Source organism: Syngnathus acus, chromosome 17 (assembly GCF_901709675.1).
Source record: "Syngnathus acus chromosome 17, fSynAcu1.2, whole genome shotgun sequence".
In the NCBI taxonomy this organism is placed as follows: domain Eukaryota; kingdom Metazoa; phylum Chordata; class Actinopteri; order Syngnathiformes; family Syngnathidae; genus Syngnathus; species Syngnathus acus.
In genome coordinates, this window is record NC_051102.1 from 1930867 (window position 1) to 1947340 (window position 16474).

A 16474-nucleotide genomic window follows, 5' to 3' on the forward strand; every position below is an offset into this window, starting at 1 on the left:
GGCACGCGGCCACGCAGGCTAACGTCCGCAATGTCAACGCATGTCTGTCTCCTGGCTCATTTTTAAGAGACATCCAGTCCAGCACGCACGAATGGCCGAGCTCCTCAGAGTATGAACGTTACAAGGCATGACGGACTCAACCGGAATGATGAAACTTTATCCTTAATTTGAATCCCAATTTCCAACCCTTCCGTTAAATTCTACTTCAAACTCTAACTCATTCCAGATCAAATTCTAAAGAGTCTTGAATCCCAAATCCAATTGTGCCACTTGATGCATGTATTATCAAATCCAGCCCGAGAGTTGAGTCCCATTCACATTGAACTTCTGACAACGATTTGAACGATTACAAAGCGATCACAGATCCTTTCTGAGATGGGAAAATTACCTATAATGTTGATGACGCCTAAAAAGCATTTGACACATCTTCAGGGAAATTGCCGACGTGCCATAAATATGGTTAGCGCTTTACCCGAGAATAGGCAAACACCTCATTATTTCACTGGCACTCAACATGCACGAATGCATGCACCAAAAAAAAAAAGTCATAATTAATAAACCTAATCCTAATCCATCTTTTTCTAGACTCAGGTGCCTCGGGACTAGCCGGGCCACCTTTGGGGATTGCATCCAATTAAAAATGTGCCGCTCAACCTCGACCGACCGGGCCCGCCTCCCCGTTTCATCTCGCGGACGAGAAAATCACATATTTTCTTGTTGTCACCGCTGACTGAGTCTCTAATTACGCACTCGCGCTTAATCTCGTATGGAAATGTCTTGTGTCTTCTTTCCTGTGCGCATGTAGAGCAGGGGAGGATCACACACACACACACACTCACACGCACGCATGCACACGCACGCACACACACACACATACACACATACACTCACATATACACACACACACACACACGCGCACACACACGAGGCCACTTGAATCAACTTCACTAACAGGATCTTAAGGCCATAATTTTCGTTAAAGAGGCACAATGGACAGGAATTAAACACCTTGTAGTCTCAGGATGCGAAAATGTAATGTTGGTTGACTAGCAGGCGGAATGTTACAATGTTTCCACTGCTAAGGTTCAAGGCTGCCTTGGCATTTCCCAAACATCAAAACGCATCGAGATTCTTCATGTCTTTCTTTCTGTGGCCTTTCCTGTAATTATTGGTCCATAAGATACTGGCATACTGACACATTGTTTGCACCTCAGCGTGTACGGGCCGCGGCGGTTAGTGACTACATGTCGACTTATTATCCAGGATGTGACAGGAGGCGACGGCGGCGGAGGCCCAGTTGAAACCGAGGGCCCGGCTAATTGGTGCCACCACCACGGCGGTGGAGATTGAGCTCGGCACGAACCAGACTGACAGTCTGGACTTTGCGCCAGTAAATTAAAGCCCGTCAAGTTCATTTGTAGAAGACAGGAAGGCAGTGAGGAGGATCATAATCCCACAAAGGCATAATTTCCACCCTGGTCATGCAAAAGAATGATTTGCAACAAAAGCTTTTTTTTTGCCTTCTCATAATGCTGTAACTTGTGAACTAACTTTCCAATTGTTAGCCAGAGTATTCCCCAGTATTCCTACACCTTCATTTCAAGATGCCCAAGTTTGATAGCATCGACATTTATAAACATGAAAAAAAAAAAGGTTTTGGGGGTACAAATTCAGTCAGAGTCCCCGGCATCTTTGCCTGAATAAACTGGGCTGCCTACCTCCAGCTAGAATCCTATTATGACTAATTCCACATTAAGATCGACTAGGAATGGCAATAGGGAAATCCGTGGTTAGCCCGGGGAATCGCTCAAAGACTTAGAGGAGGAAAGGAAAAGATATATTTACATTTGAGTCAAGCCGAGGCTCCGGCTGCGGGTTAAATAGAGGGAAAAAAAATATTCATAAGGGACTTCAAAATACTTTAGCTTTCAGAGAGCACACCAAGCAAAATATGATGGTGCTCTCAAAAGGCCGCTTTAACGGGCTTTCTTTCAGTTATGATATGTGACGCTGGAGTGTAGCCAAAGTAAACTAATCCTGGAGGCTATGTGTATTAACGTAATACATATCAAGTAGGAAAAAAATTAGTGAGTCAAAACATAAACCATAATCAAAGCATGAAATAAAGAAAAATAAAATGTGTACTGTAGTGAGGTAGTAAAAACACAATTATCAAATGGAAAGTAAATATATAAAAGAGAAGTAAACATACTACCGTATTTTTCGGACTATAAGTCGCGGTTTTTTTTTCATAGTTTGGGTGGGGTGGCGATTTATACTGAGAAGTGACTTATGTGATTTTTTTCATAAATTTTAAAAAATTTAAAAAAAAAGTGAAACCGCGATAAACGAACCGCGATGTAGCAAGGGATTACTGTAATTAGAATTTCAAGTGACGTCAGCAGCGCGGCGGTTGTTTACATAAAGGACCAAGATTCGATCACGGGATGACGAAGATGACGAAGGGCCCCACGTACTACCGGCATCATTAGCGGCTTTGTTTGTAAGTGACAATGAGGACGAAGAGTTTGAAGGATTTAAGGATTTGGACTGACACAGAAGGTTTGAAAAACTATTATGGCTTTTACGCACGCCCGGTCCTACTCTACGGAGCTCTCTTTCACCTCCGTGGATGGAAGTCGGGGGCCGGCGCTCGGCCGGGTGGCTGCCCGGGGACGGTGGATGGGGCTCGGACATGGCTTTTACGCACGCCCGGTCCTACTCGACGGAGCTCTCTTTCACCTCCGTAGATGGAAGTCGGGGGCCGGTGCTCGGCCGGGTGGCTGTCCGGGGACGGTGGATGGGGCTTGGACATGGCTTTTACACACGCCCAGTCCTATTCTATGGAGCTCTCTTCCACCTCCGTGGCTGGAAGTGCCACCTCCGGGGATGGAAGTCCACGCCGCCACACGCCTGGAAGTCGACGCCGGTGCTTGGGTCCTTGTACTTTGTTGACGCTACAATATAGTTATATACTAGATCTGTGGAATAACGACGAGGCTGACGTCAGGGCGCACGCGCGGCGTTGTTGACAAAGGACGAGGAATTTGATCGATGGATTTCATGATTTGGAGTGACACAGATGGTTTGATAATATTATTGCTTATATAATAGTTATTTGATATATAATTTATATATCGTTATATGGGCCTGTGGAATATTTTGAAGTGCAAGCGCCGTCAGCGGCGCGCACCCATTGTTGACATAGGACGATCGATGGATTTAATGAATTGGAGTGACACAGATGGTTTTATAAACGGGTTATTTATGTAATAGTTATTTGAATAACTCCGGAGCGACTTATATATTTTTTTTTTTCATGCTATTGTGCATTTTATGGCTAATGCGACCTATATTCCGGAGCGACTTTTAGTAAAAAAAATACGGTAAATAAAAACAACTACCGTAATTTTCGGACTATAAGTCGCACCGGAGTATAAGTCGCACCAGCCATAAAATGCCCAAAAAAGTGAAAAAAAACATATATAAGTCGCTCCGGAGTATAAGTCGCATTTTGGGGGGCAATTTATTCGACAAAATCCAACACCAAGAACAGTCATGAACGAGCAACAACAGGCTAAACGATAGCTATGCTAACGTGACATAAACACAAACTAAGAGCTGAGAACGGCCCTGATGTAAAATTCAGAGTTATTCAAAAAACTATTACATAAATAACACGTTAATAAAACCATCTGCGTCACTCCAATTCATTAAATCCATCAATCGTCCTTTGTCAACAATGCGTGCGCGCCGCTGACGGCTCTTGCACTTAAAGATATCCCACAGGCCCATATAACGATATATAAATTATATATCAAATAACTATTATATAAGCAATAATGTTATCAAACCATCTGTGCACTCTAAATCATTAAATCCATCGATCAAATTCCTCGTCCTTTGTCAACATCGCCGCGCGTGCGCCCTGACGTCAGCCTCGTCGTTATTCCACAGATCTACTATATAACTATATTGTAGCGTTAACAAAGTTCAAGGATAGACGTGGGTTTGGTAAACGGCTCTTTATTTAACAAAACAAACTTACAGGCGTGTGGCGGCGTGGACTTCCAGCCACGGAAGAGGAAGAGAGCTCCATACGATAGGACCGGGCGTGCGTAAAAGCCATGACCGAGCCCCATCCACCGTCCTCGGACAGCCACCCGGCTGTCGCCCCAAACTATGAAAAAAACCGCGACTTATAGTCCGAAAATTACGGTAAATAGAAAAACTTGGGTAAAAGTTTCAATTGAATATGTGAGAAAATTAAATTCAAAAATTTAAAAACAGATGAAGTGACAACAAGGGCATTTAATATGAATGTAGCAAATTTCTAAAAAGTGGTAAAAAAAAAACTTGGATAAAAGTTCAAATTAAATATGTGAGAAAATTAAATCCAATAATTAAAAACAGATGAAGTGAAAACATGGACATTTAATATGAATGTAGCAAATTTCTAAAAAGTGGTAAAAAAAAAAGTTTTTAGATAAAACAAGTGTTTTTAGTAAGCTTAACAAATATTACACTAAAATGTAAAATATCAAATAGTGAAACAATAAAAATGTTAAACACAATCAGAAAAAAAAGAAAGGAATTAAGATTGCAACACACGTTGAGTAAAAAAATAAAACAAGCGCAGACTGAAGACAACGCAAATTAACCGTTAAATGGCAACGTACGATGTCACCTTTTTGCACCCTCTTTTGTTTTGTTTACGCAGATGCACGTTCAAATGTGTTTCAACTTTTTTTTTTTTTACCCTCCCCCGCTCACGCCGCACGTCACATGACTCCAGCGGCCCTGTAATTTTGCTGCGTGATTACAGGGTGGGAGCGCAGCATCGGGCCAAGCCTCATCCTTCCCTCGTTATTGTTTGGCCATGCAGCTGTTGGTCGTCGACGAAGTGAGTGAGACTTGGCGTGCCTGGCAGCGCCTTGCGTGCTCAGCCAGGCTGACAAAAATTAACTTGACACTGACCACCCGCATTATGAAATACAGATTCAGGGATTAAAATAACTATTCTCAAATGAATGGGACAGCAGGCTAACTTGTAATAGAGAACGCTGTCATTTATTGAAAGTTTCCTGTCCACTTTAGTAGAGCAGCTACAGCCCAAGAATAGAGCCTTGAGGCACTCCTTCCTGAAATACAACACTTAGCAACATAAAAATTAGATGTACACTATTATGCGAAATTATTGGGTCGCATACACCGTACTAGCTGCATGACATGCCTGAAGCAATAACAAGGAGTCGGTCCCGCTTTGGCAGATAAAACAGCTTCAACTCTTGTGACATGCTTCAAGATTTGGGGCTCCATCTGTTTTGCCCTTCAGGCTCAACAGCAGCTGCTTTGTGCCAGAGGAGGTTTGGAACCGTGCGGCAATTGAGCCATTCAAGGCTCGGAGTCTTAAACAGAACACTCGGTGACACACAACACAAGTTGGTGTACTTGGCAGAAGCAGAAAAAGAAATCTCTATTTTGTTGATCTTCTATTGAAGGTTTTGTTATCGTTTGACGATGAATAGAAAATAGTCAGATGACATGTCGACACAAAGGCGATGTTAGGAAAGTGTGGTCGTTGAATTGAAAATCAGCATAATTGTAAAGTTATTCACTCGCATTTTCCAAGGTTGTCTGCGCCTTTTAGTAAAGCAAAGAAACTACAGCAACAAAGCAGACAAATATCAACAAGTGACCATCATAAAATGGGTTCTCATTTATCAATTTGACATGACAAGACAAAGAAAAATTTGGATGTCAGGCGACAAAAGTAGCAATATTAATATTTCCGTATACATACTGCACCATGATGCTGAAAGGATCAAGCAAAAAGCAGAATCAGCATTTATTTCCTGGTCCAGCTCAGAACTTGCCAGAGAAGGAAACTGCCGCGTCCTAAGTGCCCATTTCGGCTTCGTATTGTGTCTGACATTTGTTTGTGCGTTTTTTTCTTTTTTGCTTCTACTGGCCTATTATTTACTATGTCCTTCTTAAAGGGAGGCAGAACAGTGGCGGAACACAACAACTACTAAAAGCAGAGAGGTTGAGTGGCTCTTTACAGAAAAACTGTCCACAGAAATAGGAAGCAGATTCCCAGCCACGGGAGAAAAATCAGAATTATCGGTCAATTATGCTTCATGTGTACACTCTCATAGAAATATAGGCTTTTTTTTCATTATTCCTCTCCTTTACTGAGAGGCCCCACCGAGGGTCTATTCATCCTGGGGGATGGCTTCATTATTGAACAATTAAATGGTCAATAGGTGGAGCGCCGGGCGGCCTTTTTAGCGCAAGGGCAAACGGCCCGGTGCAAATGGCTGACGAGCCGGCGAGACCCTAATGCATTAATGAGCGAGCGTGACGTTCGCTAATGTGACGGCAACAGATTCACGCTGACAGTAATGGAAAATTTTGCCCCTGGTTACACTCATAAGCGCGCACACACACACAAAACTAGCCCAGCACCCCCTCTTCCAGCGGATGAAGGGGGCGGAGTTCACCTTGCCTGCTGCCGGAGCCTTGACACATGCTTAATAAATAACAGGAGACAAGGTGGAACAAGCAGTCGCGGCGCACCCCTGCCCGCCCTACATACATCCCCCTAGTGCCACTACTTGCACTGCGACTAGTTAACAGCAACACTGGCAGATTTTTGGCAAGTCTCCTTCCAGCAAGTCTCCTTCTTCCTTTTAAGCCTTTTCAACATCCTGGAAAAGTCAGTTTCCTCCTTCTCCTGGTCATCATCATTAATAACAATGGAGAGCATTAATTAGTGTACTTTTACTCAACACCATGTCACCTACGCTGCACACGGGCGCGCTTGGCTGCATCCCAACTTGTTTTTCGGACCACTTTTTTTTTTTTTTTTTCCTTACAAGTGTTGACGCAATCGCATAATTGTTCAAGCGTGCCTAGCAGACACACAAACAGTCCCCGCGCCGCTCGCTTCATTAGATGGCCCCTGCGTCGGCCCGCGTGCAATTCATTAGTTTCCACCACCCCCTCCCTCCCTTCCGCACTCCGTAATTAGAGCGCCTCTGTTTGTCCGGCATCCTTCACTCAGTCGCATCATCTCAAGGCCAATTATCATTCCGCGGCAACAGCTCCCTCATAACGCCGCCACCGCCAACGCCGCCTTGAGAGTCGACTTCAAAACTATTATGGCCTCTCAAGAATGTAAATAAAATGGCTGGCAAATCAGCGGCTAATGATCGAATGTGGAGTGGCACCCTCGGGACGCGTGAGATAAGGACTGATGAGTTTGCGCCACGCTTGCTTGGAAGAGCTCAGGATAGAGCCGCTCTTTTTTTACACCACCACGGCTATTTTTGGATGTTTTTTTTTTATGGCACCCAACTTCACAATCTTAGTGGCTTGTCTTTTCTTTTTAGTGCAATACAGTACAATCTTTAATGTGATAGTAAAATATGGAATTCAACCCCAAAGACGAAACCTAAAAGGGCTGCTGTGTTGGTTGTCACAGGAAATAAACATGATGTGTACGGTGTGGGACTATTTTCAAACGGGCTTGGGTGGGCCTCAGTTCTCTTAATTGCAACGTTCTTCACTCCTCAGTGATTCAACCACGAATGTTCTTACGGCAACAAAATAAAGTGGCCATGTTTTACTGCTTGGTAGCATAAAAAATTATTTTTTCTGCCTAAACGGGCTGCTGTCATGATTGAAACAGAAAAACGTGAAGTGAGCAAAGTTTGGTGTGGGATTATTTTCCACAATGTTGTATTATTTTATTACTTCGTAGAAAAAAAAAACAGTATTTTTAAGTACAGGTGCAACCAGTTTGCATGCCAAAAGAGGGCGGATGGAAACAGGAAGTAGACAAAAAGAAGCAAATTTCAAGGAAGGGATATTTTTTAAGTAATGGATTGGACTACTTGGTAGCAAAAAGCATTGTTTCCAAATCATCCCACATCAAACTATTTCCAATTTAGTTCCACGCTTGTTTTCCCCTCTTCAGGTGGAAAACTATTTGCGGCAATAATAATTGCGTGTTGTGCTTTTTGCTGCTGCTGTGTCACAAAGTACTTTTTCTCAGAAACAGCCTCACAGAAAAAAAAAATTAATTCCTGTTTTGATTGGTAATGCAGGCCGTTGAGGCGCCAAAGTGCTTGGTCCTTGTATGGTTTCCATATAAACCAGTATTAAATTTTCCTTTCTTCTTGCTTGGATCACTACAGCAGCCCGATTAGGCGACAAACTGAGTGTGCCCGTACTAATTTCTTGTCACTTTTCTTTTTTGAAGGAATAGCACACCAAAACACCTCGAGTTTTAATCCTCTGTTTGGATTTGCTCACATTGCTCGTAACTCACAGCAGGTTTCTCAACCTGCATTCCAAAAAATTCCAAACTAATTTGCCTCAAATCCGGTTTTTGTATCCCGACCTTCAAGCCAGAACACACTTAGGAATGGTGAATGCGATAACCACCGCCACACGATTACAATCCTGTTTGTCATTCAAGATTGAGGCATCAGACATGAAATAATATGCAAATTCAACTTATTTACATCCTGAGTGTTTCTGTTGGGCTTCTCCACGTGGTTTAAAAAAATAAATAAACATTAGGCTCCCCTGCCAGTCGTCACATCAAAAGACACGTTTAAATAGCAGCACTTAGCATTTGAGAAATTTTTCAAATTTCTCCTCAGGAAAGGAAATCAAACAGTTACAATCAGTCTTTTTTTTTGAGGGTGGTGAGGCGGGGGGAAGGCACACCACGAACAAAAAAAAAAAAAAAAAAACTGCTTTCCATCGCCTTCATTACCATCAGAATAAAAGTGTCTGAGAAGCAAAGTTAGCAAAGAATGTAGACACCTCGCTGGCTGCTTTGTACAATCATCAATCCTCCAACATGGTTGGGAGGGAGAAAAAAAAAACCATGCATATTTAAATTAATTCTGTGATGGCGCCTACAAAAGGAAGCTGCCATCCGTCAGGACACCTTGCAGAAAAACTCTATTAAATCGGAGTCAGCTGGGAACCGGGGAGAAAAAAAATGAGTGAAGAACTAAATGATTGCTTCCAATTAAGTTGTTTATCTCACCGAGGAACGTCTGTGCCTGCTTCTCTTTGGTCCGAGTGCGCACGCCAATCAGGCCCGACCGACTGAGTCACTCAAGAATGACGAGCCGTGATCGGCACATGGCTCGTCTCTGGAATAAGGATGGGCAACGCAACAAAACACAAGTCTCTCTGGAACTGAATGTGATGGGGCGCAGGAGATATCATACACGTTATGGAGAGCGAACAACAAAAATGAATTGCTGAAGGAAGTTTTGTGCATGAAAGTTACCCTCCTTAGCAACAGGAAGCAGATAAAACAATTAGTTAAGTTTTGAGACGAAAACAAATTGCTGTGGATCTGTTCGAAAAGCAAAGAAGCAAGATTCAGTGAAGGATTATTTGGAACAAATTTAGATATTTACATAAAAAATGGATTTCACTACTTGGCAACGGAAAGAGAGGACACAGTACAAGCCCAATGAGTATCTGTCCAAACAAGCTGCTGTGGACATAAAAACAGGAAGTTAACAGAAGATCTAAGTTTGGTGCTGAATTAATTTGGCCAAAAAAATAAATATGCACTCCTCGTCCACTGCAGAGGACACAAAATAAGCTCAACCAGCCTGTCATTTAAACATGTTGCTGTAGAACAGCAAGGAAACAGGAAGTTGGTTTCACAACTTGGCAGCACAGTGGCCACAAGCAGCGGGGCCATTTCGTACCCAATTCACCTTTCAATTAATATTTAATGAAAATTCCATAAATATTGAACAAATATTCGACTTTTGCCTCTCACGCCATGACAACAGTTTATGAAGGGCATTTGGACACTGGACAATTTAGGTTAGCGCTAGCTAGCTGGCACTACAGGATACAAATGGATTAACAGAACTAAAGCAAAACAAAAAACCTCCTGCACAACATTGCATATACTCATAGGGTGTTGGAATAAGATGGATACAATTACTAGCGGTCTGCCTAAATGGGCAGCAGGAGAGAGATGTAAACAGATAGTAACTACAATGAGAACAAAGTTAAGAGTGGAATTATTTAGCAAAATGGATTTCACTTCTTTGTTTCAGAATGCGGAGTACACAGTTAGCGCAAGCCCAAACAGTCTCCCGCCTAAACGGGCTGCAGTGGCGACTGAAGAAGCATTTCTTTTTTCTTTTTTTTTCCCAACAAAAGCCCATCCTAGTAGAGACATCAGAGCAAAAAAAAAAAAAAAACTTTCAGGAAGGAAAATGCTAGCTGTCGTATGGCGGAGAAGCAAGTCCGACACAACAAGTGATTTATTGTTGTCTCCGAGCATCCCGGGAATCAGAAGACAAGCATGGAGGATGAGGAGGCGATGTGTGGAGCAAAAAAAAAAAAAAAAGAGCAACAAAAGGTTAAATTTGAAGATGATTTCTAGGGGCTGAAACTGGGGGGGGTGCAAGTGGACCAACACTGTGCGTGATCTGATTAGCACATGAGCTGTTAGCACGTCCCCTCCATAGCAAACACTCGAGCCCGCCGTGCGGCTAATCCGTCACCTCACAAGGGAAAGAGTGAAACATTGATTTCTTCCTGGTTTACATATTTACACACACACACACACACTCCCTCACACACGCGTGTGCAATTAGGAGAGCGTTTATCGACAGTTGCAGCACCGTTGGGAGCCCCCGCCAATAAATCTCTGCACCCTCACTAAAGTAGGACAAGATGAGGCACATTTATGTTGTGTGACTGAATAAGCACTACTTTTTAATAATAAAAAATATTTGATAATTTAACAAGACTTGTTCAAAGTTTCCTTCAGATCTGCATTCTCTCCATCTATTGATGCTGTAGGCGTGTGCAATATCGCCCTCAACAGCACCACTGCGGTAGTGCTTCTTTAGTCGGTCAGCCAACTTTTAAATAAGAGCTTTAAAAAATATATTTGGGAGATGAATCGATTAGATGGGTCATCCATTAGGGTTCATCAGAGGCTAAATGGATTAATGTGCTCATCGGATGTCAATATGAGCCCTTTCAGGACCTTCGGGCATTATAATACTGCGCATTCCCACAACTTTCTCCTCTCCAAATCAATTGTACATGGAAATTATTAGACTGGCATGGTAAACAGCATCAAAACATCGTGAGAAACACATTCGTTGCCGTGAAAGCTGACTGTTGCATGAAATAAATCCAAATTTTTTAGCTCGACTTCGGCTTTTACCTTCTTATTTTCGCAGGTGACACGGGGAATCCGTTTGAGGTTAATCACATTAGACAGGGCAACTTATAAAGATAAAGTTAGACGCACACAAACACTGAACACCCTCAACTTGACCGTCGCCCGGTGACCGTGCCCGGTTACAGGGTCGCACCTGTTCGGAATCATCCACGTATCAAATCAAATTATCCTAATAATTGAAAAAAATGAAAAATTCTGCGACAGTGTATGTATCAGGCGCGCTGACTTACCTTTAAAAACTTCTCCCCGGGCGGATAGCAGCAGCGTGAAGGTGGCAAACCACCAACCGACAACTTTATCCATGTCGACCGCTCCGAGGCGACCGCGGGGTTGGCAAAACAAAACTCTTCGGCGCTTGTCTCGCAACTTGGACGGCTCGAATCCTTAAAAATAAATAATGAGCAAAAAAAACCTCCTTGGTCGTCCCTTTTTATGCTTTGTTTATAGGCGAGCTGTCGAAGCTCCGTTGCTGCTGCTGCTGATCCTTCTCCTCCTCCTTGTTCCGCGTCCACACTCGTAGGAGGACCGTGAGTGAGTCGATTGCACACTTGCGCGTGGATGGAGTGAGTGGCGCCTTGGCGGCTGTGTACGGGGCCCGTGGCCGGGAGAGGGCGTGTGTGAGCAGGGTAGACGGAGAAGTCAATCATCCCAAGCAATAATTTAGTTTTGTGGCTAATGAATACAGTTGTCTACTAATATAAGAGTAGATTAATTATCGTTTAAAATGGAAAGTGATGAGTAAAAAAACATATACGCCACGGGGTATGACGTCATAGAAAAGAGCAACAAAAACATGGTCCACCCTGTGACTGCAGATGAATAGAGAACAGCCAGTATTATTTGAGGTTTAAAGTAATAACGGTGAAGAAAACATCAACTTTAAAAGCATAAATGTGCTTATTAATACAGAGGATACTATGTGTCACTTAGCAGGCATGATTTGTAATTGTTTTGGCCACTGCCTCTTTGTGCATTGTCATGCCTACAGCCCTCAAAATGACAAGGAATGTACAAAAATACTAACTGGAGCACAAATGTCTGCTTTATGCGCCGCACTGGCCAACATCCTGTGCAGCTGAACCACTGATATTGACATTGACATCATACAAATCCATACTCCTTTATCATATTTCTCTCCACCAACAGCGACGCAAAATCCATTAAACAGACATAATGAGATAAATGAGAGGGAGTAGTTAAGTGTCAACCTTGTGATGTTTGTCAATAGGTGCTATTGTGAGGTTTCTTCAGTGTCTTGCGGAGCAATGGCACAGTTTCATACTGAGAACAGGAAAGAGACTTGCTTTTTAATTAACCTCCTTGATTGTCAAAGGCTCTGTGAGGCACTGATGAGCTGTCATAACACATCCAATGATATTACTGTTTTTTTACGTCACCTTTAAATTTGGGCTTGTTGAAGATGATGATAACCATAGAACAGGAAATGAAACCTACGTATGTACCATGACACAAAAATGATTCTTGACTGTTACAACAGCAATATTCATAATTACTCCTCAAAATTGGAGGAAATAACAAACTAAAGAAATGAGGTAGGGAGGACAGACAAAATCAGCAATGAGAGGGATCCAAAGAAAACTAACATTAAATTTAAGCAGGAAGAAAAGGAGACTGAGAGTTGAATGTGTTGCTGTAGGACTGTAGCAAGTGAAACAATCACTTATAATCACTGTATAGTCCGAATTGCCACAGCAGTAGCAATATGAGTAATTTAATTATTTACTTCCAAAATGGTCACGCTTACATATTTTATGGCTTAATAATGATCTAAGTGCTGTTTATATCTCCACTAAAGATGGTGTAGTAATGATGTTTGACTCATCCTTATTTTGATGGTGATTGTTTTCAGTAGAAGCTGACTATTGGATATGATCTTATAATGATGATGTTTCTTTGCTTTTGTTTTTCTCCATTTATGGGCAAGGAACCATCTACAGTCACTTTGGTGAACATGTTTTTCTACATGGGAAAAAAAAGCGGTTTAGTTTTACAAAGGCAAAATGGTCATGTTATGTGCTCCAATAAGACTGGATTTTTATTAGTATTTATTATTATTTTATTTTTGTTATGGAAATTCAGAATGAATCAGCCCCAGGATGGAGCAATGTGAGACATTGATTGATGTAACATTTAGCCAAAAGACACATTTGTGGTCATGTGACCAGGACGTGATCTGGCAGCTGCGCTGTAAGTGTTTTAAAATCTTGTTCAGCATTGTCTGTGTCAAAGAGGGAAGACTCTCCTTCTTTGACACATGAAATAACCAGTAAGCTCCAGCAGAGGTCACTTTTTTTCTTGGTGTTGAACTGAGAATAAAGACCAGAGAATCTTGGAAAGTTTACAGTTGATCGTGTTCTCGAAACTATTACAATGGTGATAAAATATTTACAGAAATAAATAAAGCAATAATATTACAAGCAAACATTCAAGTGAATGAAATCAGAACCTCAATGGACACATTTGTTGCAACAACAAAAAACTGGATAGTGACATGAAATAACCAGATGAGTAATTTTTATTTTTTATTTTGCTTTAATCCTTCAAACAAAATGGTAAAAAAAAAAAAAAACTTAATTCAAATCTCACAATGTGATGATTAGCCTCCTGTTTTATTTGAGCATTTTACTACTTATTCATAATTAACTTCCCAGCACAAATGTGTCACTGACAATTCCATTATGGACCTTTAGAAATCCTTCAGTAATGCATCTCACACTGGAGGTATTTCTTGTCAGCTCCTTGTTGCATAAGTTTTCCCCTTCTGCTCTACTGTTCTTTCCACTGCCTGATCCCCGTGACCTGAATGCAACAAACCATGTCTGCTATCCACCTCTGCACCAACCACTCGCCACTAATCAGCCTCCAAATGTGGACTTGTAAAATTTTGTCGCCTCCTTTTAACCCTTAACTGCGGATTACGCTCACACGCGCGTTCGGCATAGCGCGCGTGTTGGCGGTTTGTAGTTGTTTATTTACAGCCAACGACACTTTAAATCTATTTGTGTGCCTAAAAAATGCCCTGTGATGTAACAGTGACTGTGGAATCCGTGGTGGGCCGGGTATTTGTTTGAGGCGTGAGCGTCCACGTGTCCGCCGTCGGCCGGGTGCCGGTCATCGACGGCGCCTCACGTAGGTTTGAGGTAGTTATACAGGGAGCTGAGTCCTCCTTGCAAAACCTCGTGAATGGGCTTGAGCAGGGGGTTATGTATGATATGGAGCCCCTTGTCCAGAGGATGGCAGGCCAGCCTCCTGAGCCGGATCAGCAGGTACATCTCCACTGGCACGCTCTGCAGTTCGTTGAAGTCTACATTGAGGAGTTCTAAGGACTCCAGGAAGCAGAGTGTCTTGGGCAGGGTGTGGATACTGTTCCCCTCCACGATGAGGATCTTGAGGTTTACCAGGTCCTGGATCTGGTCGGCGATGGTCTCCAGGCGGTTGCAGGCCAGGTGGAGGAAGACCAGGCCCTTCATGCTGTAGACGCAAGTAGGGATGTGGGCGATGCGGTTGTGGCTCAGGTTAAGCTTGGTCAGGTTGCGCATGGTCGCCAAACTGCCGGGCAGGCTGCTAATCTGATTGTTGGCCAGGCTAAGCACTTCCAGGCAGGTGCAGGAGCCCAGCTCCTCGGGAACCTCGCTGAGGCGGTTGCGGCAGGCGAAGAGCACACGCAGCTTCTTCAGCAGGCCGATCTCGGGTGGCAGGCTGCTCAGGTTGTTGCCCCACAGGTTGAGCACCACTAGGTTGTCCATCGCACTCAAGGCTGGTGGCAGCGAGCACAGGCAGTTCATGGACAGGTTGAGCTTCTGCAGCTCACGCAGCTCCCACAACTCGGCCGGGGCATCATCAAGCCCGCGCATAGCCAGGCTCAGGGTGCTGTAGCCAAAATGCACCGTAGCGTGTCTGCGGATTCTCTCTGCGGCCGAGGAAAGGCTGGTCTGGTCGCTACTGGTGCTCCTCCGGCCTCCTTGGCTCACACTCACCTCGCTTAGCTCCTTGTTGGAGAAGCCGTGAGACTGTTTCCCGCCCATAGCCACAAGACGTCTGCATTAGTCGTTGCTTGGGCCACACACCGGTGGTGCTATCACCAAATCCTTCCTGAGTTAACTGGGCACTGCGGGGGGCTTGCGCGTGGTCTGCTCGTCACAGACACGGTGCTGGTCTTACAGGATTTCATTCCCCAGCTGGCCCTGTCATTTGTCAGGTCCACAGATAGAACCGTGCTCCCCACCCACAGTCGGGGGGGGTTCTGTGTCAATGCCACGACCTCATGCTCAGACACTGGGGGCACACACGCCACATGACAATTTACATACTTGTGTTGAACTGGTCACCCCGTCCCTTGAAAACAGACCTTTTGATTTAAGTCACAACCTGCGACCGGACGTAATCTCTTTTGTCCGCCCTCTCGGATGTTCTCTTAAACCTGACACCAAGGAGGCAGCGGCAAAAGTCACACTTCTCAGAGGCATTAGTGGAGCCTCCTGCATGCTGTTTTTAAGCTCAAGTGCAAAAGGACACGGAACATTCCGCTAAGCTTCCTAGAAACGTTGACCGCAGGGCGTTGAGGGCAAGTCTCATGCTCGCAATTTTCACACATTATTGGGGAAAAATTGATTCGCTAAACGTGTCTTAACTTCTCTCCCATTTGTCATTTTTGGCATGGGTAGGTGTTACGATATGATTTGCCCCAAAACTTTCAAACCATTATTCATAATTATATTCTTTGGCAAGACTTGACAAAGATGATTCTTCCATCAGGATAAGTCACCCATCACATTATAGAACTTTTCAATTTGCTCGACATGTCTTGATCCCATTTTCTGGCCAACGCTACAGAACGGGGGCCGCACTTGACATCGGCCTTAGTCATCGTTTCTGCTAGCGTGCGCTAATCAAAAGAACTTGGATGACAGTTAGCAGCCATTTCCAACTCCCGGGTACTTGCTGCATCGACCCGCGGCTACATCAGCACTTATGAGTGACAGCTGGAATATTGACTTTGCTGAATTGTACATTAGAGACGGTTGGAGTTACAGTTGGGCATTTTAAAATAATTGATCGGTCTTTTTTATAATGCCGTGTCGGCGACTACAAACTGACCTTATGCCTTAAAATGTTTGTTGCTATCTATACTATGTGTAATATTTTGACATGTATCATGTATCAAAATATTAGGTGTGAACACACTCATAGATATTCTGT

The 16474-nt window shown here is 43.4% G+C and overlaps 2 protein-coding genes across 13 annotated transcripts in view; both read right to left on the reverse strand.

Annotated features, from left to right (window-relative positions):
• Window positions 1-11800, reverse strand: part of LOC119136981 (receptor-type tyrosine-protein phosphatase mu-like) — a 102429-nt gene extending 90629 nt beyond the window's left edge. For 10 of the 11 annotated variants that reach the window (XM_037275917.1, XM_037275918.1, XM_037275916.1 and 7 more), the window contains exon 1: window positions 11485-11799. In XM_037275917.1, the coding sequence (XP_037131812.1) occupies window positions 11485-11557 (73 nt within the window). In that variant the 5' untranslated portion in view covers window positions 11558-11799. Of the gene's footprint in view, window positions 1-11484 lie in introns of all 11 variants that reach the window. The other variant, XM_037275909.1, reaches the window with a different exon arrangement.
• A 1807-nt stretch (window positions 11801-13607) lies between these two features.
• On the reverse strand, window positions 13608-15445 carry LOC119137447 (leucine-rich repeat-containing protein 30-like). 2 transcript variants are annotated; one of them, XM_037276758.1, is made up of 2 exons: window positions 14417-15445; window positions 13608-14348 (listed from the first exon to the last, which is right to left on the reverse strand). In XM_037276758.1, the coding sequence occupies exons 1-2, from the start codon at window positions 15298-15300 to the stop codon at window positions 14180-14182; spliced, it is 1053 nt and encodes a 350-aa protein (XP_037132653.1). In that variant the 5' UTR covers window positions 15301-15445; the 3' UTR covers window positions 13608-14179. The 2 variants fall into 2 exon arrangements, with proteins under 2 accessions (XP_037132653.1, XP_037132654.1); XM_037276759.1 differs by having other exon boundaries at window positions 14223-15445.
• Window positions 15446-16474: the final 1029 nt, after the last annotated feature.

What these genes read in the sequence shown, in the direction of transcription:
- LOC119137447 (XM_037276758.1), bottom strand. Translation starts at nt 15,300, where the DNA reads ATGGGCGGGAAACAGTCTCACGGCTTCTCCAACAAGGAGCTAAGCGAG. An exon ending in CTCAGCTCCCTGTATAACTA is followed by an intron (nt 14,349 to 14,416) that starts CCTCAAACCTAC and finishes TGGACGCTCACG; the next exon opens with CCTCAAACAAATACCCGGCC.